Source organism: Melanerpes formicivorus, unplaced genomic scaffold (assembly GCF_026170545.1).
Source record: "Melanerpes formicivorus ecotype bairdi unplaced genomic scaffold, bMelFor1.0.p_v2 SCAF_289, whole genome shotgun sequence".
Lineage (NCBI taxonomy): Eukaryota > Metazoa > Chordata > Aves > Piciformes > Picidae > Melanerpes > Melanerpes formicivorus.
Window position 1 is genome coordinate 220,537 of NW_027142641.1, and position 23,247 is coordinate 243,783.

General features: G+C 63.3%; 2 protein-coding genes across 2 annotated transcripts; both read right to left on the minus strand.

Annotated features, from left to right (window-relative positions):
* Positions 1-2,127: 2,127 nt before the first annotated feature.
* On the minus strand, positions 2,128-5,781 carry LOC137458859 (hydrocephalus-inducing protein homolog). Its single transcript, XM_068170145.1, has 3 exons — positions 5,731-5,781; positions 3,081-3,224; positions 2,128-2,214 (listed from the first exon to the last, which is right to left on the minus strand). Exons 1-3 carry the CDS (start codon positions 5,767-5,769, stop codon positions 2,128-2,130), a joined length of 270 nt encoding a protein of 89 aa, XP_068026246.1. The 5' UTR covers positions 5,770-5,781.
* Positions 5,782-15,712: 9,931 nt separating this feature from the next.
* LOC137458860 (ubiquitin carboxyl-terminal hydrolase 36-like) lies at positions 15,713-22,349 on the minus strand. The gene is made up of 13 exons (XM_068170146.1): positions 22,088-22,349; positions 21,796-22,017; positions 20,992-21,102; positions 19,557-19,659; positions 18,904-18,971; positions 18,671-18,741; positions 18,226-18,308; positions 17,803-17,914; positions 17,362-17,502; positions 16,956-17,059; positions 16,581-16,668; positions 15,991-16,290; positions 15,713-15,724 (listed from the first exon to the last, which is right to left on the minus strand). Exons 1-13 carry the CDS (start codon positions 22,347-22,349, stop codon positions 15,713-15,715), a joined length of 1,677 nt encoding a protein of 558 aa, XP_068026247.1.
* Positions 22,350-23,247: the final 898 nt, after the last annotated feature.

The following is a 23,247-nucleotide window of genomic DNA, read 5'->3' on the forward strand; positions in this document are numbered from 1 at the left end:
AGCAAAAGGAAGCAGATCCAGAGGCACCTGGCTCTGGGTGACAGGACACATCTGCAGCCTTCCTCAGCTGCCCACTGCACACAGGGCTGCACTTGCAGGTCCCTGCTCCCCTTCAGGCTGCAGGGAGGAGCTGAGGAGTGGGCCAGGACCTGCCCCCTGAGCCCCCACTCCAGCACAGGACACAGCCAGAGCCAGCCCAGCCCCACTGCCAGCACCATCCACGCTGCCACAGCAGCACCAAGCAGAGCTGTGCCTTCAGAAGCTGGCAGGAAGAGGGCATGAGCCTGGCACCTCTTGCAGGAGGCAGGCAGGAGGAAAGATGGAAGCCATTTGGCTTCCTTTGCCCATGGCACCAAGGGCCTGAGAGAGGAATGCTGCTCCAGCCCAGAGACATCCACCCAAGGCTCAGGAGCTGAGGTCACAGAATCCTGGAAGGCTTTGGCTGGGAAGGGACCTTTCAAGGTCACAGAATCACAGGGCTTGGAAGGGACCTCTGGAGATCATCAGAGCAGGGTCACCTAGAGCAGCTTGCACAGGAGTGCAGCCAGGAGGCTTTGGAATGGCTCCAGAGGAGACTCCACAGCCTCTCTGGGCAGCCTGCCCCAGTGCCCCACTGCCCTCAACACACAGAAGTTCCTCCTGCTGTCAGATGGAACTTGGCTGTTGCAGTGTGTGCCCATTGCCCCTTGTCCTCTCCCTGGGCACCACTGACAGAGCCTTGGCCAGAGCCCCCTGGGTCCCCTTGAAGGCTTCAGAAGCACTGAGGGGATCTGCCCTCTGTCTTGTCTTCTCCAGGCTACAAAGCCCCAAGCCCCTCAGCCTTTCTTCACCAGACAGATGTTCCAGTCCCCTCAGAGCCCTTGGCTGGACCCTCTCAAGCAGCTCCCTCAGGTCCTGACCAGCTCCTGCCCCCTGGGGACCACCACTCACTACAGAAGCTCCAGCCAGCCTCTGTGCCAGCAGCTCCTTCAGGCCTGCAGTGAGCAGGGACAGCTGCAGCTAGGGCAGGCTGCTGGGATGCTGCAAACTCCTCTCTGCACTGCTCCAGCCCTGCTCAGCCCTGGCCCCCTCACTGCCCCCCCCAGCTGCTGCAGAGGAGCAGAGCTGGAGGGGTGAAGGAGCAGGGAAGGGCTGCTCCAGCTCCTGGCACAGGAGCTTCATGGCCAGGCAAGAGCAAGGCAGTCTCCTGGGCAGCCCTGGCAGGGGCAGGCAGGGCAGTTCCTGTCTGCTCCCACAGGAGGTGACCCAGGACAAGAGCAAATGCTCTCAGGCTGTGCCAGGGGAGGGGGAGGTTGGGCATCAGGCACAATTTCTTCCCCACAAGGGCTGTGAAGGCCTGGCCCAGGCTGCCCAGGGCAGCAGGCAGTCCCCAGCCCCGGAGGCACTGAAAAGCTGTGGAGATGTGGTGCCAAGGGCCAGGGTTTGGGGCTGGCCTGGCAGTGCTGAGCTCCCAGCTGGCCTTGAGGATCTGAAAGGGCTCTTCCAAGCCCAAGGATCCTGTGATTGCATCCCCTCAGCAGAGACAGCTCCCAGCCCTGCCTGCTGCTGGGACAGTTCCCTCCTGCTCTTCTCTTTCTCCCCGGTTTTCCCCTCCAAGCCCAGCCAGGGCAGGCTGGCACAGGGCCAGGGTCAGGCCCTTGTGCTGCCCCCATCCTCACCGTGCTGGGCACCACCAGGGGCACAGCGGGCAGGGGGCTGCGGGCAGTGCCCGTGCCAGGGCTCAGCACCACGAAGGGGAAGGGCAGCTTCCCACAGCTCTGCAGGGGCAGCTCCACCTCTGTGACCACGTCCCACAGCTGCAGAGAGGAGAGAGGAGTGGGCAGTTAGAGACAGGCCTGGCACTGGGCACCTCCTGCAGCTGGCACTGGGGAAGGAGCCAAGGGAGGCAGTGCAGCAGAGCAGCAGAGCAGAGCTGGACACTTGGCTCCCAGCTTCACCTGGGCACCCCCAGCCCCAAGGGACCTCTTGGCCCTGCACAGGAGCTGAGCTTTGGGGCCCTCCCAGCAGGAGCACACCACCACACTGCTCCCTCTTCACACTCCAGCAGCAGCAAGGCCCAGGGCTGCTCACCTGAGCATCTGCAGGCAGGGGCTGCTGCTCCACATCACAGAGAGAGAAGGGCTGCCCTCAGGCCAGGACCATGCTGAGGGGCAGGGGGCAGATGTTCTTCAGAGACAGAGGCTGGGCCAGAGGAGTTAGGACATCCCCTGCTTGCTGCAAGCACAGGAGAGAAGCATCACTCACCCCCAAGTGCCCAGGGCCCTCCTTCCCCACCCGCTGCCTTTCCAAACCCTTCAGCCCCCAGAGCTCCCAACAGCTCCTCTGGACTCTTTGGATAGGTTTCTCCCCTTCTGGAAGGGCTTTCTCCAAGCACAGCAGATGCTGCTGCTGGCTGCAAACCACAGCACTGCCCAGGGGGAACAGCCTCAGCAATGTGCAGGGAACAGGCCCCTGAGAGGAGGCAGCTGCTGCTAAGAGATCCAGCCCATCTGATTGCAGTGGCCTGTCCTCTCCTGGGGACAGCAGCACAAGAGGAGTTCCAGTCACCTACACTCATGCCTCTAGGAGCCTCCTAAGGCCAGGGGTGCTGGGCAGAGGAGACAAGCAAGCAGGATGCAGCAGAGAGCCTGCAGGAGCCTAAGGCTGGCTTTGAGTATGCACAGCCAGCCAGCAACCTCCAGGCTCCTGCTGCCCCTGCTACAGTGCCAAGATGCTCAGGGGCCTGGAGCAGCTCTGGAAGGAGCTGAGAGCCCTGGGGCTCTTGATCCTGGAGAAGAGCAGCCCCAGAGGGGATCTGATCAGTGCTCAGCAAGAGCTAAAGGGTGGGGGACAAGAGCTTGGGGCCACTCTCCTCAGTGGTGCCACACCAACAAGAGCAAAGCAGTGCTGCTGAGGCTGTTGCCAGCCCCAGGGCAGCAAAGAATGAGCTCAGTGCTAACAGCAAAAGCTTGGTCCTGCTGCAGTCAACAGCCAAAGCCCTGGGGACTCAGAGCAGCTCTCTCCCCTCCTCCTTTGAAGCCAAGCACAGCCACAGCTTCCAGCCAGCAGATCCAGGGCCAGGATGCCAGCCAGACACTCACCTTCTCCACCTGGAAAGTGATTGCTGTGGAGGACATCTGCAGGGCAGGAGCAATGAATTGGCAGCTGAGCTCCACCTGCAGGATCTGGGTGCTCCTGGCCTCGCTGCCCACCGCGGCCTGGCACAGCAGCTGCTCCCTCACCGCCTGCAGGAGAAGCCACAGGGCACATGGGGGCTGCCAGCAGGGTGGCCAGAGGACAGCCTGCCTCTGCCAGCCACCAGCCACGGCCCTGCCACTGCCCCCCTCACTGCTGGTTTCCCCTTGCCCTCCACAGCTTGTGCTGCATCCCCTTTCTCCTGCACTCCAGTGGCCATCAGGCTGCAGCCAACAGCCACAAACAGCTCTGGGGAGGCTTGTGCTGCCAGGGACAATCCCTGCCCCAAAGGGTTCTTCTTTTGATGTGCCCCAGTGCTGAGCACAGTGCTACAGAAAGCTGGAGGAGCTGATGGAATGAAGATGGAGATGGAACTGGGCAGAAAAACAGGAGACAGAAAGGCCAAGGGCAGTCAGCTCTGCCTTGGAAGCTCAGTGGAAATGATTCCTGAGGAGGAACAACCCCTGCCCCAGCACAGCTGAGGCCTTGGCCTGCTGGGAGCTTGCAGCTCTGCAGACAGGGACCTGGGAGTGCTGCTGGAGAGCAAGTTGCCCACGAGCCAGCAAGCTGCCCTTGTGTCCAAGAAGGCCAAGAGGATTCCTGAAGGAGACTGTGGCCAGCAGGCTCTCCTCCCCCTCCACCCTGCCCTGCTGAGGCCACAGCTGGGTCCAGTTTGGGGCTGCCCAGTTCAAAGTAGTCAGGGAACTACTGAAGAGAGCCCAGTGAAGACTACAAAGATGCTGAGGAGCCTGGAGCACCTCTCTGAGGAGGAAAGGCTGAGACCTGGAGCTGCTGAGCCTGGAGCATCACAGAATCACACAGAAGCACAGAAGGCTCTGAGCTGGAAGGGACCTCCAAAGGTCTTCTAGTCCAACTCCCTCAAAAAGAAGAGCAGCCCCAGAGCAGATCTTCTGCATGCTCAGCAAGAGCTAAAGGGTGAGGGGCAAGAGGATGGAGCCTGTGACAGGACAAGGGGCACAGACTGGAACCCAGGAAGCTCCATCTGAGCAGGAAGAGAAAATTCTTCTCAGCGAGGGTGCTGAGGCCTGGAGCAGCCTGCCCAGAGAGGTTGTGGAGTCTCCTTCTCTGCAGAGACTCCAAACACCCCCTGGACACTGGCAACCTGGCCAACCTGCTGTGGGTGCCCCTGCTTTAGCAGGGGGATTGGGCTGGATGGTCCCCAGAGGTCCCTTCCAACCTCCCCCATGCTGGGATTCTGTGACCCACAGGAACCCCCCCCCAGGCAGATGCCTTCAGGTCAAGGAGGGATCACTCCCCACTAGGATGCCTCCTGCCCTCCTTCCCAGAGCTGCTTTGGAAAGAGACCTCCCCAGGACAGAGCTGCCTTGCATGTCCCAGCAGAGTCCTCTCTCAAGCTGGATGGGCTCACAGCCAAGCCTTGCTCTGGACAGCTCCTGGGATCACTTCTCCACTGCTGGCTCTTTCCTCTGCTACAGCACCACAGCCCAACTCCTCCCAGAGCTCTTGGCTCTGACTGCAGGGCCAGGCAGGCACAGCTGGCTGCACAGAGCCCCTGCCAGCTTTCCAGGGAGACATTCTCACCACTGCACTCAACAGCTTGGTGCCTTTTGCTCCTCCTCAGCAAAACCTTTGGGCTCAGAACTGCATGGGGACAGCCCCAATACAGCCACCCAGGTGAGCAACGAAGTCTTCTTCAAGCCACTCTTGAGGCAAGCCTTTAGAACACCCTTCAAAACATGAACATCAGCAGGAGCTTCCTCTAGAGCTGTTCCACAGAGAATCATCTCATGGCTTGCCTTGGCTTGGCAGGCACCATTCAAGGTCATCCAGTCCAAGCCCTCTCCACTTCAACCTCTGTGCTGCTGGAGCTCAGCAGTGCACATCAGGGTGCAGCTCCTCTGCAGAGCTGCATTCCCCTGGCAGAAGGCTCCAGGCAGGAGGAGGCCCAGCGACCCATCCAAGGGTGCTGGCAAGACCTGGCTGCCCTTGGCACAGCAGGGCTGGCTGGGAGCCTGGGGCAAGTGTCACTGTTCCCAGGAAAGCAAGTTAAGCTGCCAGTTGCAGTGGTGCCATGGGGATGAACATCCCTGATCAGCAGAGCTGGCACTGGGCTCCTGCCTCTCCTCCAGCACTTGGTGCCAGACAAGGCCTCTGCCCATCTTTGTCTGCAGAGGAGAAATGCTGCAGCTCCAGCCACTGCCTGCCCTGCTGGCTTCCCCCAGACACAGGAAACCTGCCCTCCTGCCTTCCTTTCTGCCTCTGCTCCCAGGCTGTGAGTCACTTCTTCTCTCTGCCCTTCCCTCCTGCCTCAGCACCTGGCACCTTGGCACCTGCCACAGCAGCAGCTGCCTTCAGCCCCTGCTTTGGTAGCAGCAAGTGCTGCAGGATGGAACACAGAGCAGCCCCAGCCACTGATGGTGGCCAGCAAGGAAAGCAGAGGACTCTGCCAGGGGGAACCTGTGGCCTTCAAACACTCTCTTGCTCACATTCTCAGGCCAGTGCCAGGGGGCTGCAGGACAAGTCCCAGGGGAGGTGATCTGATGGGGAAGGCTCAGCCCTTGTGAGGGACCTCACCTGGGGAGTGCTGGAGAAGCCTTCCAGCATCACCTCCATCGTTTGGCCTGGCCTCAGCTCCATCCTCTTGGGCCGAAGCTGGAACACAGGGCAGGCAGCAGGGGGGCCCTGGGAGGAAGCTTTGCCCTTGGTGCTGCTGAGGGAAGGCAGCCAACGGCGCTGGCCAGGCAGGGAGCAACCTCCCACGGTCCAGCGGAGCCGCTGGGTGCGGCGGCCTCGGTTGGTGACCCTGAAGCTGTAACAGCAGGGAGCCAGGCTGCAAGAGGAGCAGAGATGGAAAAGATCAGGAGAGCTGCTACTGCCCAGCACTCACCCAGCTGCTGCTGCTGCTGTCTGACCACACAGCTGGCAATGGAACCACCTCTGAACTGCTGACCTAGCTCAAACCTTCAGCGGGAGCCAGCCCGTGCCTACCCCTGAGCTTCTCCCCACCCAGCAGCAGCTCTGGTTGTGCCCAGCCAGGGAAAGCTTCCTGAAGCACATCCTCTCAGCTGCTGTGGGCAGAGCAGCACCAGCCCCTGCTGCTTCACACTCAGCAGAGTTTTAGCAAAGGGCTGCCTGAGGGTCAGGCTGGATCAGACCCTGAGCTGGCCTGACCTGGCTGCAAGCCCCTATGACAAGAGGGATCTGGAGGTGCTGGAAGGTGTCCAGGGAAGGGCCACGAGGATGAGCAGAGGGCTGGAGCACCTCTCCTATGGGGACAGACTGAAGCAGTTGGGGCTGTTCAGTCTGCAGAAGAGAAGGCTCCCAGGTGACCTCATTGTGGCCTTCCAGGATCTGCAGGGGGCTACAGGAAGGCTGGGGAGGGACTGCTCAGGATCTCAGGCAGTGATAGGACTAGGGGGAATGGAATGAAGCTGGAGGTGGGGAGATTCAGGCTGGAGGGGAGGAGGAAGTTCTTCCCCATGAGAGTGGTGAAGCCCTGGAATGGGTTGTGCAGGGAGGTGGTTGGGGCCCTGTCCCTGGGGGTGTTTAAGGCCAGGCTGGATGAGGCTCTGGGCAGCCTGATCTAGTGTGGGGTGTCCCTGCCCATGGCAGGGGGGTTGGAACTGGATGATCCTTGTGGTCCCTTCCAACCCTGACTGATACTGTGATACTGTGATACTAAGCAGATGGAGGAAGAGCTCCAGGCCACTGCAGCTTCCCCTGGGCAGCTGCTGCCTCAGTTGGCTTCCTCTGCAGATGCCAGCGGGGAGCTGCAGGGTGTGGACTCCTCAGGGCCTGCCCGTGGCAGGAGGGTTGGAACCAGATGATCCCTTCCAAACCAAACCATTCTAGGATCCTATCTGGTGGTCAGGGCACCACTGGCTTCGCTGGTGGGGGGCCCTGGCATCCCTTTCATGCCTCCATCCTTTAGGAAGCATCCAGCCCTCATCAGCCTCTGCTGACCAGAGCAGCTGGGGTTGTGTTTGAGACAGAGCACTGAGCCTAAGAACATGGATCACCAGGAGTGTGGCTGAGAGGAGCAGGGCAGCCAGCCCAGCTCTGGCTGCTGAGGAAGCAGAGCCACAGCCAGAGATGAACAACCAGAGCCAGACAGAAACCCAAGGGAATGTCCCATGGGGATGGAAAGAAAGCCCAAGTGCAGCTGGGCAGACATGGCCACCCTTTGCTCCAGGAAACCCCTCCAGGGATGGGGACTCCAGCACTGCCCTGGGCAGCCTGGGCCAGGCCTTGCCCCTTAGGGGAAGAATTTGTTCCTCATGTCCAACCTAAACCTCCCCTGGAGCAACCTGAGGCCATCTTCTCTCCTCCTATCCCTTGTTCCTTGGGAGAAGAGCCCAACCCCCACCTGGCTCCAGCCTCCTTCCAGGCTCTTGTAGACAGCACTGAGGTCTCCCCTCAGCCTCCTCTTCACCCCCAGCTCCCTCAGCTGCTCCTCCCCAGCCCTGTTCTCCAGAGCCTTCCCCAGCTTTCTTGCCCTTCCCTGGACACGCTCCAGCCCCTCACTGCCCTTCCTGGAGCGAGGAGCCCAAACCTGAGCCCAGGGCTCCGACTGTATCCTCAGCGGTGCCCAGCACAGGGCACAAGCCCTGCCCTGCTCCTGCTGGGCTTCAGCCTGAAGAAGCCCTGGGGCTGCCCTGGAAGAGCCAGGAGCTTCTCCTGGCTGAGCCCCCGGCAGCAGCAGGAGCTGAGGGACACCTACCTGAAGCGAGTGCCCAGGCTGAGCTGCGCAGCCAAGGGCCTGTCCAGGACGATGCTGCTGCCGACGCCGAGCGCCCGCACGGGGATGCCGTAGCCACGGCTGTGCTCCCCCAGCAGCTGCACCTCGGCCTGCAACTGCCCCGTGTCGTCCAGCTGGGCTGTGACAGACACAGACACCTGGCCCTCGGGGGGGATCACTCCTCGGCTGGGCTCAACCCTCCAGCACCAGCCTCTGCCAGACTGCAAGACAAGGCAGAGCCCAGCTGAGGCCAGGAGCCACAGCCCTCGGTCTCTTGTGGGCTGGAGAAGCGAGGATGTGAGGGCAGCAAACCAGAAGGGCTTCCTTTGCCTGCAGCTGAGCTAGGGGGGCTGCAAGCAGCACCTCTGCAGGAGCTGACACCCCCCTGTGCCACCCTCCTCTCACAGACTCCCCTCATTAGCCACCACCTCACCAGCCCCAGAGACACTCGGCCTCAAGAGAAGGTTGTTTCCTCCTCCAGCCTCCTTGCAGGGAGTGCTCCCTGGCCAGCAGGACATGCACTGGCATGCAGATCTGCAGCTCCCAAGGCTCCAGCGTGGGGGCAGTGGGACATGCTCCACATTTCAGGGCTGTGCTTGGGACAAGAGGCCCTGCTCAGCCCAAACCCTGCAGCATCCCTGGAGAGGTTTTGCCCTTTGGAACAGGAGGCAGCAATGTGCTGGCAGGCTGGGCACGAGCCAAGCACATTGCATTGGGCAGGAGCCAGGGGGAGGCAGCTGGAGTTTCCAGCCTGGCAGCACTGAGCTCTCACAGGACAGCTGCTAGAAATCTCCCTCTTGGAGTTTCCAACTAGCCCTCTTGGCCTCTCACTACAAGTCCTAGTCAACAGTCTGTCCCCAGCGTTCTTAGAGGCCTCTTGAAGTACTGACAAGCTGCAAGAAGTTGACTTTCCTCCAGCAAATCCCAGGGAGAAGATCAGAGAGTCACAGAATGCTTTGGCTTGGAAGGGACCTTCAACTAGTTCCAAGCCCCTGACCTGGGCAGGGACAGCTTCAACTAAAGCAGCTTGCTCAAAGCCCTGTCCTCAGTTCAAAGCTGAAGGACCTGGCATTGCTTAGCCTGGAGACAAGGAGGCTGAGGGGAGACCTTCTGGCTCTCTACAGCTCCCTGAAAGGAGGCTGGAGCCAGGTGGGGTTCAGTCTCTCCTCCCAGGTACAAGCGATAGGACAAGAGGCAATGGCCTCCAGTTGCACCAGGGCAGGTTGAGGGTGGCCATGAGCAACAATTCCTTCCCTTGAGGGCTGCCAAGGCCTGGCCCAGGCTGCCCTAGGCAGGGGTGGAGTCCCCATCCCTGGAGGGATTTCAGAGCCTTGGAGCTGTGGTGCTGAGGGCCACGGTTCAGTGCTGAGCTGGCAGTGCTGGGCTGAGGCTTGGCCTGGAGGATCTGAAAGGTCTTTTCCACCCCAAGGCATTCTGTGATCCCAGAGCTCCAAAGCCATGACTCCCACAGCCAGAGACCTTCCACAAAGGAAAGGGAGAGCTTGGAAACAGGCTCCAGGCTCACTGCTGCTCAAACCTCTCCTCAAGCTCTGGGCTCCTGAGGGCTGCCCCAGCTGAACCTGCCCCCACAGCCAGGCTCCCCTGGCCACCTTCTGATGGAAGATCTTGCTTGCTCTCTCAGGCAGCTATGGGCTGGGCCAGAGCTTCAACTCCCTGCTCCTGCAGTCCCAGCCCCTGGGCCCTGCTGGGGCTCTCACAGCCATCCTGCTGCCAAGGACTGGCAGCCTGGGGCTGATCAGACCATCAGGGACCCCACAAGACCCTGCTCTGCCAGTCCTTTGGGCCTCTGTGCCCTCAGGATGGCAAAGCCCTGCCCAGGCAGCCTGCAGCCCTGCTTGAACCTCCTGCAGGCTGCTCTGGAGGGCCAGCAGTGCTGGAGGCTCTGAGGCTGCACTCTGGGGCTGCAGAGCCCTCGGGCTGTGCTCCAAGGCCAGGCCACACTCACCCCAGGAGCCGTCCCCGAAGCGCAGGCAAGGGACATGGAAGCGCAGAGGGGGTGCAGAGACACAGCCCCTGGGGGGACACAGCAGAGGAGGCCTTGGCTTGGCTGCAGAGCACTGCAGAGCCTGCAGCTTGCACTGCTGCTGGCAGGCTGCAAAGCTGCTCTCACAGCACAGGGGGCTGCACTCAGCCTCTCACCTGACAGCCAAGGGCCCAGGCTCAGGGGATCCTTCCACACTGCACCTCAACTCCTCTCTCAAGTGCCCCAGGACAGGGGGACAGAAGCAGACCTGCAGGAGTTGGAACTCCTCTGGCCAAAGGAGGCCCTGGCAGGGGCAGGAGCTGAAGCAGGAGCCCAGAGCTGCAGCTGCAGGAGGCATGGATGGCTCCTGTCTTGTGCAGGATCACCTGCAAGACATCCCATGGCAAGCCCTGAGGAACCTTCTTTCCTTCCAGGAGGCTGATTTGTGTCCTGCCCAAGCACCTCCCTGCAGGGTTACACCCCCCTTGATGGGGGCTGAAAAGAGCCCAGCCCCAGCTGCTCTGGCTGGGCAGAGAGAGACTTGGCTTTCCCCCTCCCAGGAGGAGGGGGCCCCTGGCTCCAAGGGGCTCTATGCCACTGCCCCTCCCTGCCCAGCAAGCCTTGCTAGGCAGGGCAGAGCTCTGCTCCTGCTCTCTCCTTCCCCTGCACAGCCACTGCTGCACAGAAGGCTCCCCAGGGCTGCTGCATCCCCCCCCTGCTGCTCCCTGCTGCATCCACACCTCCTGAAGAGCTGCAGCCACTGGCACCAAGGGAGTCCAGTGCCAGCTGGGGCTGCCTTTGGATGCTTTGCCCCCTGCCCTTCACCCTATCCCTTTGGAACCTGCCCTGGGACTGAGATCTACACAAAGAGAGTGGAACAAGGACCTTTTCTTCTGCCCAACAGATTCCAGACCATTTGCTGTCCTGATCTTACCTCTCCTTTCTCCTGCCTGATTTGCTTGACCTTCCCAGCCAAGGCAGAGGGGGAGGGAATCTCCATCAGCTTCCATTTGGGCTTTTGGCCTGCAGGTCCAGCCCAGAGCAGCACAAGCTGACAGCTGGCAAAGGCAGAGGATGCTGCCTGCTGCTGCTTGGCAGAAGCCAAAGGGAAGTTCAGCCTTTGGGGGTTTGATGCCAAGCAGCCAGGACTTCATAGAATGGATCCTGGAATGGCTTGGTTGGAAGGGACCTTCCAGCTCATCCAGTTCCAACCCCCACCAGAGGCAGAGACCCCTCCCACCAGCCCAGGCTGCTCCAGGCCTCATCCAGCCTGGCCCTGAACACTTCCAGGGAGGGGGCAGCCACAGCCTCCCTGGGCAGCCTGTGCCAGGCTCTCCCTCCTCTCACTCTAAAGACTCTTCCTAAGCTCCAGGCTCAAGCTGCCCTCCCCAAGCTTCACCCCATTCCCTCTCATCCCCCCTCCCAGCCCTTGGCCAAAGTCCCTCCCCAGCTCTCCTGGAGCTCCCACAGCTCCTGGAAGGCTGCTCTGAGCTCTCCCTGGAGCCTTCTCTTCCCCAGCCTGAACAGCCCCAGCTCCCACAGCCTGTCTCCACAGTGGGACTTCCCCCCAAGCCCTGCCAGCCCCTGCTGCTCACCTCAGAGCTGTTGCTGGAGCCAACCAACAGCTGCCCAGGGTCCAGCTGCTCAAGGCTGAAGCAGAGCCAGGGCCCTCGGCCTTCCCCTTGGATGTGCAGAGGCAGCCTGGCCTCACAGCCTGGGGGGAGAGTTCCATTGGATGACTCCTTGAGGCCTTGAGGTGGGAAGGGAGCTTCCAAGGGCAGCCAGCCCAAGCAGCAGCACTCAGCAGAACAGCTGCAGGCACAGCAGGGAGCTCTGAGCCCCAAGCAACCTGAGCTGAAGTGGTGCCAGCAGTGGGGCACCTACCCCTCCCTGGGCAACTGGGGCCAGGCTCTCACCACCCTCAGTGTCAAACATGCTGGAGGTCTGAGGAGGTCAGCCAAGGGGCTTGGAGGAATCAAGGAGCAACAGGAACTGACTGCCCACTTAAACATCCTGGGCTTCCTCTTCAGGCTCACAGGGACCTGGACTCTGAGCCAGTGTCTGCCCCGGGGGCACAGGGGATCCCCCCTGGGGGCACAGGGGGTCCCACCCCGGCAGAAGAGCCAAGGGCAGCCTCTGCTCATCTCACTTGTCAGCTGGAGCAGCACTTGGATCCTTTCTACAAGCTCCAGCCAGCTCCAGTGCTCACTGCAGGGCTGCAGCACCACAGCAGCACCCAGAGAGCACAGCAGGCTGCCCAGGAGCCAAGGGCAGCCCCAGGCACAAAGCAAAGCTCTGCTGCAGGCAGAGACAACACAGCCCCAGGGCACTGTCAGCAAGGCTCTGCCTCAGCATCAGCTCTGCTGAGCCAAGGCTGTGGGCAGCATTTGGAGGTCACCTTGGCTCCCCACTTCCTCCTCAAGGGCCTGCTGAGGCTGACACTTCTCCTGGGGCCTGCTCTTGGCTTCTCCTGCCCCAGGAGGAGTTTGACACCTCTCCAAGGAGGCAGTGAGCGCTTCCTGCCCAAGCCCAAGAGCCTGAAGAGCCAGCAGAAGCAGAGAACCTTTCTGGCTGGAAGAGCTCTTTCAGCTCCACTCCAACCATGCTCCCATTGCTAGGGCACCCCCAAACCATGGCCCTCAGCACCACCAACCCCCCAGGGATGGGGACTCCACCACTGCCCTGGGCAGCCTGCACCAGGCCTTGACAACCCTCAAGGGCAAGAGATCCCAGCCTAGAAAGCAGCCAGGGACAAGCAAAGCCTGGCCTGAAGAGCAGAGCAGGATGCTGAGCTCCTCACCTCTGAGTGCTGAGGCTGTAGGGAGCCTCCTTGGCTCTCTTCCTGCCCTTGGCTCCTGCAGCTCCTCCCAGACTCTGCTCTCTGGGCAATCTCCGCCGGCTCTGGCCACTGGCCTGCCCCCTGCCCCCTCAGCCTGCTCAGGGCTATCTGAGGCAGCTCTCTAACTTGAGGAGTTGCTGAAGGAGGAGACTAACTTCTAAGCCTTCTTCTGAGGCTCTGTGAGCAGCACCACTCAGCCCTTTGCCTCTGCTGCCTGCTGCTCTGCCTCTGCATGTCTCGGCTTCTGCTTTGGCTTCCGTCTCCCTGCAGCTCCTCCTTTTCTTCCCCTCCTTCTCTTCGTCCTCTGCCTTATCCTCAAGATGTCTTTTCAGCCTTGCTTGCTGCTTGCTGACTCCAGACACCTTTGTGCTGTCCCTTGCCTGGGGGGCAGCACGCTGGGGAGGACTTGGGCAGGGTTGCTTCTCCTCAGCTTGCACAGCAGGCTGAGCAGGGCCTTTAGCTGCCAGATGAGCTGTGGCAGCCCTGTGCTGCTCAGCAGGGGCTGGAGCTGGAGCTGCAGGAGATGATCCTTGCTGAACACCCAGAGAGGCAGCCTGCAAGACAGACAAATCCACCACTGGGCTGCCTGGCACAGCTCTGACTCTGAGCTGCTCAGATCCTCTCTGCAAACCAAAGCCACCACCAGAAGTGTCTTGAAAGCTGTGAGGCTCAGCCCCTGCCCTGCTAAGGAGCCCTGCACTGCTCATCACCAGCACTGCAGCCATGGAGCCCCCTTACAAAAGATCCAATCCAAGCCCAGTGCAGAATCAGGGCTCCAGAGCAGCACTGCAAGCTGTGGCCCTTCACACAGGGCCTCACTGCAGCCTTCCTGCTTCTCCCCAGCCCTCCTGCTCAAGGCCACTCAGCTGCCCAGCCCCTGAGACACTTTCCCTCTTGTGGCCCTTCTGAGGTGCTTGGCTTTGCCTCCAGCTGCCAGCACAGCAAACTTTCAATGGCAAAGGCAAAGCCCTGCAGCTTAGCTGCCATCTTCAGAGGCTGGCATCCAACCAGCCTGGCCTGAGGAGCAATGGACTTGATTGCCAGCAGCCAGGCCTCCTTGTCCTGCCACAGAGCAGAGCTTTGAGGAAGCCTGGCTTGCTGTGAGCCACAAGAAGGGCTGGAAGAGGAGGATCACAGGCAGGGATCATTGGGGAGGGAAACTCAGGACCTTTTTTTGCCTCCCTTTTGAGTGCAAGTCTTAGTTTTGAGGCCACCACGTCCTGCCCAAGCTCCCCAGATGAACTGGCACTGCTCCACTCCTCACAGAGCTCTGCTTCCCAGGCAGCAGCACCAGCTGAGGGCTGGCAGCTCCCAGCACAGCCAAGTTCTGTCCCCAAGAGCCTGAGCCCCCCCCAGCAAAGTGTCACCACCTGTCCTGCTCACCTGTGCTTGGGCCTGCTCCAGCTCTGAGAGCTTCTGCCGCAGCTCCAGCAGCTCCTTTTCCTTCTCAAGCACTTGCTGCCTCAGCAGCTGCTCCTGGCTCAAAGGCTGTGCTGGAGGAGCAGAGGCAGCAGCCCTGGCACAGGCAGGGGCAGTGCATTCCTCTGCCTAGAAACAGAACAGAACCTGTGACACTGCACATCCTGAGGGAGCCAGGGAGCCCTGGAGCTGCTTTGCTTAGAACAAGGTCACCCAGCCCCAGCCTCAACCTAACACCCCCACAGCCCCCCTGCTCAGCTCACTCCAGCTCCCTTCCCTGCTGCCACCCTCCAGCACTGGAGCTCACTCTCTGCAGCTGTTAGGAGCTGCACTCTTCAGGCACAATGGAACCAAACTCATTTGAAACCTTTGCCCCCACTCCAATTTGCTGCTGTGACAGGGGGACGTCGCCTAACAGCAGTTCCTCCATGGCCACCCTCCAGAGCACAGGTCTGACATAGGCAAAGCAAGCCCCCCCAGTGCTCTGCATTCAGGAGTGCCTCTGCCCTGCCTCCACAGCCCGGGCCCTGCACTCCTGAGGCACTGCACTCTCACCCAGCAGCCTACAGACAAGGATGGCTGCTCTGGGACCCTCTGTCCGTACAGCAGGCACACACACTGACCGAGGGAGCTGCAGGCTGAGGGCTCACAGGGCTGCCAGCAGCACTCCCAGCTGCAGGCAGAGGTGTCACTGGCCAAGCAGGATCTAGTGACTTGACTCTGACATCCAGGGCATGCAGCTTCTCCAGGGGGAAAACCCTGTCCCACGTCGAGCGCAAGAGGAATAAACTCTTGCGAGTCTCTGTGTCCCCCTGCAGCAACAAAACCACCCCAGGGCTCCCTCAGCTCCTGCCACACACAGCCTGCAGCTTTGCTGCCAGAAGGAAGGCTGCATGGCTGTCCTGTTGCTCTCAGCACTTGGCATCTCAACACACTGGCCTGGTGTGCAGCAGCTCTCAGCAGTGCAGCTCACACTCCCATGCCAAGGGAGTCAGGCAACAGCCTCTGAGGCAAGCAATGAGCCCAGGGGCTTGTGCTCAGCTCTCCAGCCCCTGCAGGACTTTGCCCCACCAGATGCCAGAGCAGGGCTAGCACTTCCAATTCAGCCAGCTCTGCTTCAGCTCAGCTGCACCCTCAGACCCATCTGGGAGACACAGATCCAACCTCCTTGGAGGCTCAGGGCCCACTTGATTGCTTCAAACCACCAGCAGGGACCATGGCCCTCAGTGCAGAGCCAGGACAGAGATGCAGAAAAGCCAAGCACTTGGTGTGCTTCACCACCCAAGCAAAGCCACCCCTGGGCACAGGACTCACTGCCCAGCCACAGCTTTGGCCTACAGAACTCTTCTGAAGTGCAGAGACCTTCTCAAAGACAGAGAGAAAGGTTTCCACCAGGTTTGGGGCAAAAGCCTGCAGGTATGCTCCTCCCACGTTCTTGATGATGGAGTCCAGCAGGTAGAGAGCAGGGAGCTTCTGTGCTGGAGGAGCCTGGAATCATGAGAAGAGAGGGAGGAGTTGAGACAACCAAAGCACCTCTGAAGCATTGCAAACCCAGGGATTGCCAGGCTCAGACACCTCAGAGCCAGCACTTCAGCAGGGTTGGAACACTGAGGTTTGCTCGTGCAGGCCAAACCAGCCCCTGGGACAGGCTTGCAGACAGCTTTTAACCCCCAGGCTTCTGGGCAGGCTGGAAAGCAGCCCTCGGCCCCCTGCTGCCCTGCTCTGCCCCTCTCCTGCCTCACAGCAGGACATCTCCCCAGGCCCTCCTCGCCCTCCAGCCCCCCCCAGCCCGCTGGCTCCAGCTGCTCCCCCCAGCAGCACAGCTAGGAGCAGCAGGCAGGGGAACTTCCAAACCTTGGCCGCTTGTGCTTCCACCAGGGCGGCAATGCTGCTGGCAAAGGCCACCTTCTGCTGGGCCAGGACGGTCAGCTTGCTGATGTAGGACTTGCTGCTGCGTGTCAGGCCCTGCAGCTGTGCCCAATAATCCTGGCACACAGCTGGCACCTCTCTCCTGGCTGCTGGGCACTCAGCAGGCAGCTCTGGCAGGCTGGTTCCGCTCAGCAGCTCCGACCCCATCCCAAAGGCGCTGTGGGCTACAGGGCCTCCCACCTCCTCCAGCCCAGGCAGCTGCTTCCCTGGCAGCAGCTCTGCTCTCTAGACAGGGAGAGCAGTTCAGTGACAAGTCCAGGAGCCAAGGACACGCAGACCCTGCCCTCCCCAGCCCTCCCCAGCCCCACACAGGCCTTGGCTCTGCAGGATGCCTCCTGCAAACCCTCCTGCCCTGCGCCTGCCTCCCTGCCAGGCTGCAGCCCCCCTGCCCTGGCAGAGCAGAGAGAGGGGCAGCAGCTCCCAGCACCCAGGAGCACTGGCCAAGAGCAGCCTCCAGGGCTCCCCTGGCCCACCCCTGCTGAAGACAGGAGCCCCCTGCCCGCAGCTTTCCTGACCTCCTCTGGGACGCTGCCAGTGCGGCCGGGCAGGCTGGAGGCAGCCTTGGCAATGGGCCCCTGCCAGCTCTTCCTGAGGCTGGGGATCCTGGGGAAGGCAGAGAAGGGCTGGCATGAGCTGCCAGGGGCTGAGCCTCTCTCAGAGATGCAGAGGAGAAAGAGGAGCCAAAGCTCTGAGGGCATGAGGTGCTCTTGAGGGAGAGTGAAACCGTGACAAGGGGCTGGGCCCCTCCCTGCCACCCTCCTCCCAGCCAGGGCATGCACAGGGCATTGGGGTACACGGGCCAAGCTCCTGCCCACAGCCAGCCCTGTGCCAGCCCTGTGCCAAGTGCTGGGAGCAGGGGGCAGAGGGGCCAGCAGGCAGCAGACACTCACCTCTGGTAGAACAGCAGGTAGGCCTGCTGCTGCTGCAGGACCTCTTGGGGGGCTGCGGAGCCGACCCGCTCGTCGTCCGCTCGATACCACTGCCCATCGCTGGCCTGCAGCAGCAGAAGAGAGAGCAGGGCTGGGCTGTGCCCAGGCACCTTCCTGGCAGCAGGAGCAGCAGGAGCAGCGCCCGTGGGCACAGCTCCTCTCCCCACGAGGCAGAGGAGGCCCAGGGCAGGCCAGGGGGCTCTGCCAGAGCTGAACCTTCCCCCCTCCTGCGGCACAGCACAGCCTGTACCCCGCAGCCAGTGCTCCCCACCACGCACATCTGCTGAGCACCCTCCTTGCTGGGCCTACAGGGACCCCCCAGCACCCCCCAGCCCTGAGGGGGTGGCACCACAGCTCCTGGGCTCACCTTCACGTAGCAGTAGTAGTGCCCTGCGTGGCAGCTGTGCCCAGAGTGCAGCAGCACCGCATAGAGGCTGTACAGGACGGGGTCCCTGCGCCGCACAGACATGTAGGGGCGGAGGTTCAGCAGCATGGGGTACCGCACCTCCTGCAGAGACAGGAGGGCTCAGCAGCCGGCACAGGCCATGGCTTCTGTGCTGGGGCAAGAGCAGCACAGCTCTCCCAGCAGGGCCACCTCTCCAGAGAAGGGCACTCAGCCTCCTGGTGCAGAGGGGGTGCTGAGGAAGGCGGCAGGAGGAGCCGAACTCCGCCTGCAGCGCACAGCGGGGGAAGGGCTGCAGGAGCGCGGCACAGCTCCCGCTGGCCACAGCAGCACCTCCCGGCCTGCTCTGGGCAGCAGCACCTGGGGCCAGGAGAGAGCCTCAGCCCTGGGCTGCCAAGCGCTCACCTTGGTGATCTTCCCTGCGGCGTAGGGGGCAAAGCGCTTCAGTGCCACCGTGAGGACGTTGGGGGCTCGGTGGATGCTGAAGCGTTTGCTGGCCGACACCTCCTGCTGGCACCTGCACAGGCAGAGCTCCAGCTCTTCAAGCTGCTGCGCCAGCCAGCTGCCTGCCAGCCCTGGCCGGGCAGCAAAGCCCTTGGCACCGACCCTGCTGACAGCAGCCGCTGCTCCAGGGCCCCTGCTCACGGCCACGGCTGCCGGCCCAGCTCCTCCTCACCACAGGAGGCAGCCTTCGCGGCAGGCTTCCACGGCCACGGCCCTCAGGGCTGAGCCGCGGAGCAGGCAGTCGAGCCCTCCCGCAGCCAGCAGGGGGCACACCTGCTTGCCCCAGCACAGCGCCCCCCGGCCGCCCGCAGCCCCCAGCCTCACCTGCCACACTTGTAGGCGTTCTCCCCGCACAGCAGCTCTGCCTGCACAAACTGCCCCAGCGCCTGCACCACGCTCCTGGCCTCCTGCAAGGACAGAGCAGAGCTCAGGCCACCAGTGGCTGTCCACGCCACGGCCCCGAGAGAGCACACCCAGCGTGGGCACAGGGCCACAGGCTGCAGCAAACCCCTCAGCCCCACCAGCTGGCAGCGCCCAGCACCACGAGGGGCAGCTGCAGGGGCCCCAGCACCACGCAGCCTCACGCCCAGGCACCGGGCACTGCCCTGCCAGACACAGCAGGCAGCTCAACAAGGCAGCGGCTTCCCTCTTGCCTGGGCTGTGCCTTGGCACCGGCAGGCTCAGGAGCCCTGAGGGCAGCGATGCTGCAGCTGCAGGAACAGCCCCAGGAGAGCAGAGCTCCTCCCCAGCCCCCACCCTGCCGCCCTACCCCGATCTCCAGCGCCAGGTCCAGGCAAGGCTCGTAGCTGTCCGAGGTGCTCTTGCACTCCAAGCACGTCACTGCCAGAGAAAGAGCACTGAGCGCAGCCTGCCATGGCCCTGCACCCACCCCAGCAGCTGCAGCTGGGCATCTTCTGCACACGCTCAGCAGTGCTCCCAAATGATTCCTCCTGCCGGGCAGCCCTGAGAGGCCCAGGCCAGGAGCTGGCAGCCAACACTCACCACGGGACCGCAGGGAGCCGCCGAAGATCTGCTGAACCAGCGTCGGGGCCTGGCTCTGGCCATCCAACCTAGGCACAGGAGCAGCAGGGCTCACACCGCCCCTCCCCCACGCCCGAGGGCCCCCTCCCCGTGTCCTCAGCACAGCTCCCCCCGCTGCGCTCTGCCCAGCACACAGGCTGCAGAGCTCCAGAGGCAGAGGGAAGTCGCAGCCTCTGCCAGGCTGCTCTCCCAGGGCCACAGCTCCAGGGCTGGCACCAGGCTCCCAGGGGCACCTTCCTCCAGAAGGAGCAGAAGCTGCCGGCCGCGGCTCAGAGCTGTGCGCTGCAGACTGAGGCAGCGCAGGGCCCAGAGGAAAGCTGCTCACCCACAGCCACAGAGCTGCACCTGAGCCAGCTGCACCCCGGGTTCCCGGGCAGCTGGCACAGGATCCAGACCCACAGCAGCCTCAGGAGCGGGGGAGAGGGCCACAGCTAGGCTGGGGCAGAGGAGCCGGGAGAAGGGGGCCTGTGGCACAGAGGGGCAGAGAGCTGGGCCATCCAGTGCGGCCCCTGCACTCAGTGCCTCCCTCTGGCAGTTCAGCCTGGGGCACAGGGTCAGCCCTCCCACGGGCACGGGGCACTGGTGAGGGCACAGGGCAGGAGGGCCACACATACTGGGCACAGCCGTTCCTGCAGGCCTGCTGCATGGCGTCGATGCTGTAGCGCAGGAACTCGTGGGCATCCTGCTGCTGCCGCAAGCAGAGGTGCTGGGCAATGTCTGCAGGAGGGGCAGCAGCCAGCCTCAGCATCTGCTGCAACAGATGCAGCTCCTCCCTCCCTCCCTGCTCCCCCGCAGCCCAAACCTGCTGTCAGACTCACGGCCACGGGAGGAGCCCCCCGCAGCCCACGGAGCCCCCAGCCCCTGGCAGGCTCCCTGAGTCACCTCAGGAGAGCTGTCTGCCAAGAGCTGCTCCCAGCCCACAGCTTCTGCTCCAGCATCAGTCCCTGCTCCCCTGCAGGGCAGGGCAGGGCAGGGCAGGGCAGGGCAGGGCAGGGCAGGGCAGGGCAGGGCAAGGCAGGGCAGTGCAGGGCAGGGCAGGGCAAGGCAGGGCAGTGCAGGGCAGGGCAGGGCAAGGGAAGGGAAGGGCAATGCAGGGCAGGGCAGTGCAGGGCAATGCAGGGCAGTGCAGGGCAGGGCAGGGCATGGCAGGGCAGGGCAGGGCAAGGCAGGGCAGGACAGGGCAGGGCAGGGCAAGGCAGGGCAGTGCAGGGCAGGGCAGGGCATGGCAGGGCAGGGCAGGGCAGGGCAAGGCAGGGCAGGGCAGGGCAGGGCAGGGCAGTGCAGGGCAGGGCAGGGCAAGGCAGGGCAGGGCAAGGCAGGGCAGGGCAGGGCAGGGCAAGGCAGGGCAGGACAGTGCAGGGCAGGGCAGGGCAGGGCAGGGCAGGGCAGGGCAAGGCAGGGCAGGGCAAGGCAGGGCAGTGCAGGGCAGGGCAAGGCAGGGCAGGGCAGGGCAGGACAGGGCAGGGCAGGACAGGGCAAGGCAGGGCAGGGCAGGGCAGGGCAAGGCAGGGCAGGGCAGGGCAGGGCAGGGCAGGGCAGGGTAGGGCAAGGCAGGGCAGGGCAGGGCAGGGAAGAGCAATGCAGGGCAGGGCAATGCAGGGCAGGGCAGGGCAGGGCAAGGCAGGGCAAGGCAGGGCAGGGCAGGGAAGGGCAGGGAAGGGAAGAGCAATGCAGGGCAGGGCAATGCAGGGCAGGGCAGGGCAAGGCAGGGCAGGGCAAGGCAGGGCAAGGCAGGGCAGGGCAGGGCAGGGCAGGGCAGGGCAGGGCAAGGCAGGGCAGGGCAGGGCAGGGCAAGGCAGGGCAGGGCAGGGCAAGGCAGGGCAGGGCAGGGCAGGGCAAGGCAGGGCAGGGCAGGGCAGGGCAAGGCAGGGCAGGGCAGGGCAGGGCAGGGCAGGGCAGGGCAAGGCAGGGCAGGGCAGGGCAGGGCAAGGCAGGGCAAGGCAGGGCAGGGCAGGGCAGGGCAGGGCAGGGCAGGACAGGGCAGGGCAGGGCAGGGCAAGGCAGGGCAGGACAGGGCAGGGCAGGGCAGGGCAGGGCAGCCTCCCTTACTCTTGAGGTTCCGGATGAAGGACACCGGCTTTATGGCCTGCCCACTGCTGGCAAACGCCTGCCCCACGTGGTCCTGCATCAGGCACAGCATGCAGAAGCCTTCTTGGCGACCTGGAGCAGCAGAGCAGAGGACAGGACGTCAAGGACAAAGCCAGGAGAGATGGAGGCAGGACAGAGGCTGCAGGGATCTCTCTTCCAACAGAGCTCAGCCACGCTCAGTGGTCCCTAGGAGCTCTGTGCTGCAGCACAGCTCTTGGGCATCCTGGGTACACAGGGGCCAGCAGACCTCACCCTGGCTGATGCCATCCCACTCACAGTACCACTGCAACAGCCCCCCCCCCCCCCCCCAGAGGAGAGAGCGTCCATGGGGATGGAAACAGCCACAGGCACTCTCCGAAGGAGGGCACAGGTTGGCCCTGAGGGGCAGGTCCCAGCAGAGCCCTACAGACAGGGCTGTGAGCCCTGAGAGCTCCCCCTGCTCCCAGCTCCGAGCCTCCCACAGCAGCTGCTGCCCGCAGGCAGCCTCCTGCCCTGCCCTGGCTGCAGCCAGCAGAGGCAGCACCTCGCCGGTGCCAGGCTGCAGAGCTGGGGAGCACCGCTAGGGCCAGGAGAAGACAGGAACAGCCTCTGGTGGAGACAGGGGCAGCAGGGACAGAGAGGGCACAGCCCAACACTCGCAGCCCCTGCCAGGGCCACCTGCAGAGGTGCCGAGCGCAGGACAGGCAGGCAGCTCCCGCTCCCCACGGGCACCCTGGCACCGCCAGCCTGGCACCGCCAGCCGCCCGGCCCAGGCTCCCCACTCACAGCTGCGGCCGTGCTCCTCGGAGAGCAGGTAGTTGGCGAGCGGCGCCGTGTGGCTCAGGCACTGCAGCGTGGCGTTGAGGAAGCAGCTGCGCCCCAGGTTGTGCAGCCCAGCGCCGACCCCGCAGAGCCGCTCCCACCGCAGGGACAGGCGCCCCACGGGGAAGGGCAGCTGCTGGGGCACGGGGACCCCGTCCCCTCCTGCTGCTGGGGCTCGCTCACCGCCTGCAGGGAGAGGGGCGCTGAGCCACAGGGCTGAGGAGCACCAGCGGCCCCCTCGGCCCTCTCTACCTACCCTGCTTGCTGGTCAGCTCCTCCTTGGGGCTGCCGCCGTGGCTGCCAGCCTCGACCCAGGGCTCCAGCTGCTTCCCCCCGGGCTGATCCCCCTTGCCACGACCGGCACGCTCAGACTCTGCCTCCTGCTGCCACAGCTCCTTGGGCGAGGCAGCCGGCGGCCAGCCCGGAGCCCCTTCCTCACCCAGCCCCAGCCGGCGCCTCTTGGCTGCCGGCGCCAGCCCCTCCTCCAGCTCCTTCAGCCTCCGCATGCTGTGCACCATGGCGCCACGCTCGCTGGCCTCGACTCAGCCGTCCCTGGCCACTGAACTCCTTCCTCCTCCTCCTCCTCCTCCTCCTCCTTCTCCTCCTCCTCCTCCTCCTCCTCCTCCTCCTTCTCCTCCTCCTCCTCCTCCTCCTTCTCCTCCTCCTCCTCCTCCTCCTCCTCCTCCTCCTCCTCCTCCTCCTCCTCCTCCTCCTCCTTCTCCTCCTTCTCCTCCTCCTCCTCCTCCTCCTCCTCCTCCTCCTCCTCGTGTCCCTCGCGCTCGGTGTCCAGGCAACAGGCTGAGGCGGAGCGGCGCTGCTGATTGGCTGCAGTGCCAAGGGGGGGCGGGACTTGTCAGGGCGTGGCCGTCGGGCTCGGCGATGCCCATTGTGTGCTGGCACCGCGGCGCAGCCGGGGGGGGCCTGGCCCTGCCCTGCTCCAGCCCCTGGCCCTGGCAGGTGCTGAGGGCAGTGGCACCAGGAGGGATCTGAAGGTGGCCTCGCAGCAGCTCCTCTCCTCCCCTCCTCCTCTCTTCCCCTCCATTCCCGGGGGCCCAGGGGATCCCTCCCTGGCTGAGGAGGGCTGCTGCAGACCCCAGCTAGTAGCTTCCCCTGCTCCTTGACCAGTGGGGTTCTTGTGCTGGTTTGCAGTTGTGAATAGATCTCAACACTGTAACTCCTGGAGAGTTTGTACATATTCCTTGCACCCCATTGCAGATTTCCCTTTGCCTATAAATACAGCTTTCCTTTGCTTCCAGCTGGGCTGGGCTGGCAAAGGTAATGTTGGGGGGGAATTTCAACCACAGGGAAGAAGGAGCAAAGATCATTGTCACATTTGATGCTCAGAGTTTACATCTGACTGGAGGGGAACAAGCCTTTGGCTGTCAAAGATCCTGCCAGACTTGCATTCCCAGGTAC

What these genes read in the sequence shown, in the direction of transcription:
- LOC137458859 (XM_068170145.1), bottom strand. Translation starts at nt 5,769, where the DNA reads ATGGAGGTGATGCTGGAAGGCTTCTCCAGCACTCCCCAG. An exon ending in GCTTCTCCAGCACTCCCCAG is followed by an intron (nt 3,225 to 5,730) that starts GTGAGGTCCCTC and finishes CTTCTCCTGCAG; the next exon opens with GCGGTGAGGGAGCAGCTGCT. An exon ending in TCACTTTCCAGGTGGAGAAG is followed by an intron (nt 2,215 to 3,080) that starts GTGAGTGTCTGG and finishes CTGTGCTTGCAG; the next exon opens with CAAGCAGGGGATGTCCTAAC.
- LOC137458860 (XM_068170146.1), bottom strand. Translation starts at nt 22,349, where the DNA reads ATGGTGCACAGCATGCGGAGGCTGAAGGAGCTGGAGGAGGGGCTGGCG. An exon ending in CTTCATCCGGAACCTCAAGA is followed by an intron (nt 19,660 to 20,991) that starts GTAAGGGAGGCT and finishes CCCCTCCTGCAG; the next exon opens with ACATTGCCCAGCACCTCTGC. An exon ending in ACTACTACTGCTACGTGAAG is followed by an intron (nt 17,060 to 17,361) that starts GTGAGCCCAGGA and finishes CTGCTGCTGCAG; the next exon opens with GCCAGCGATGGGCAGTGGTA.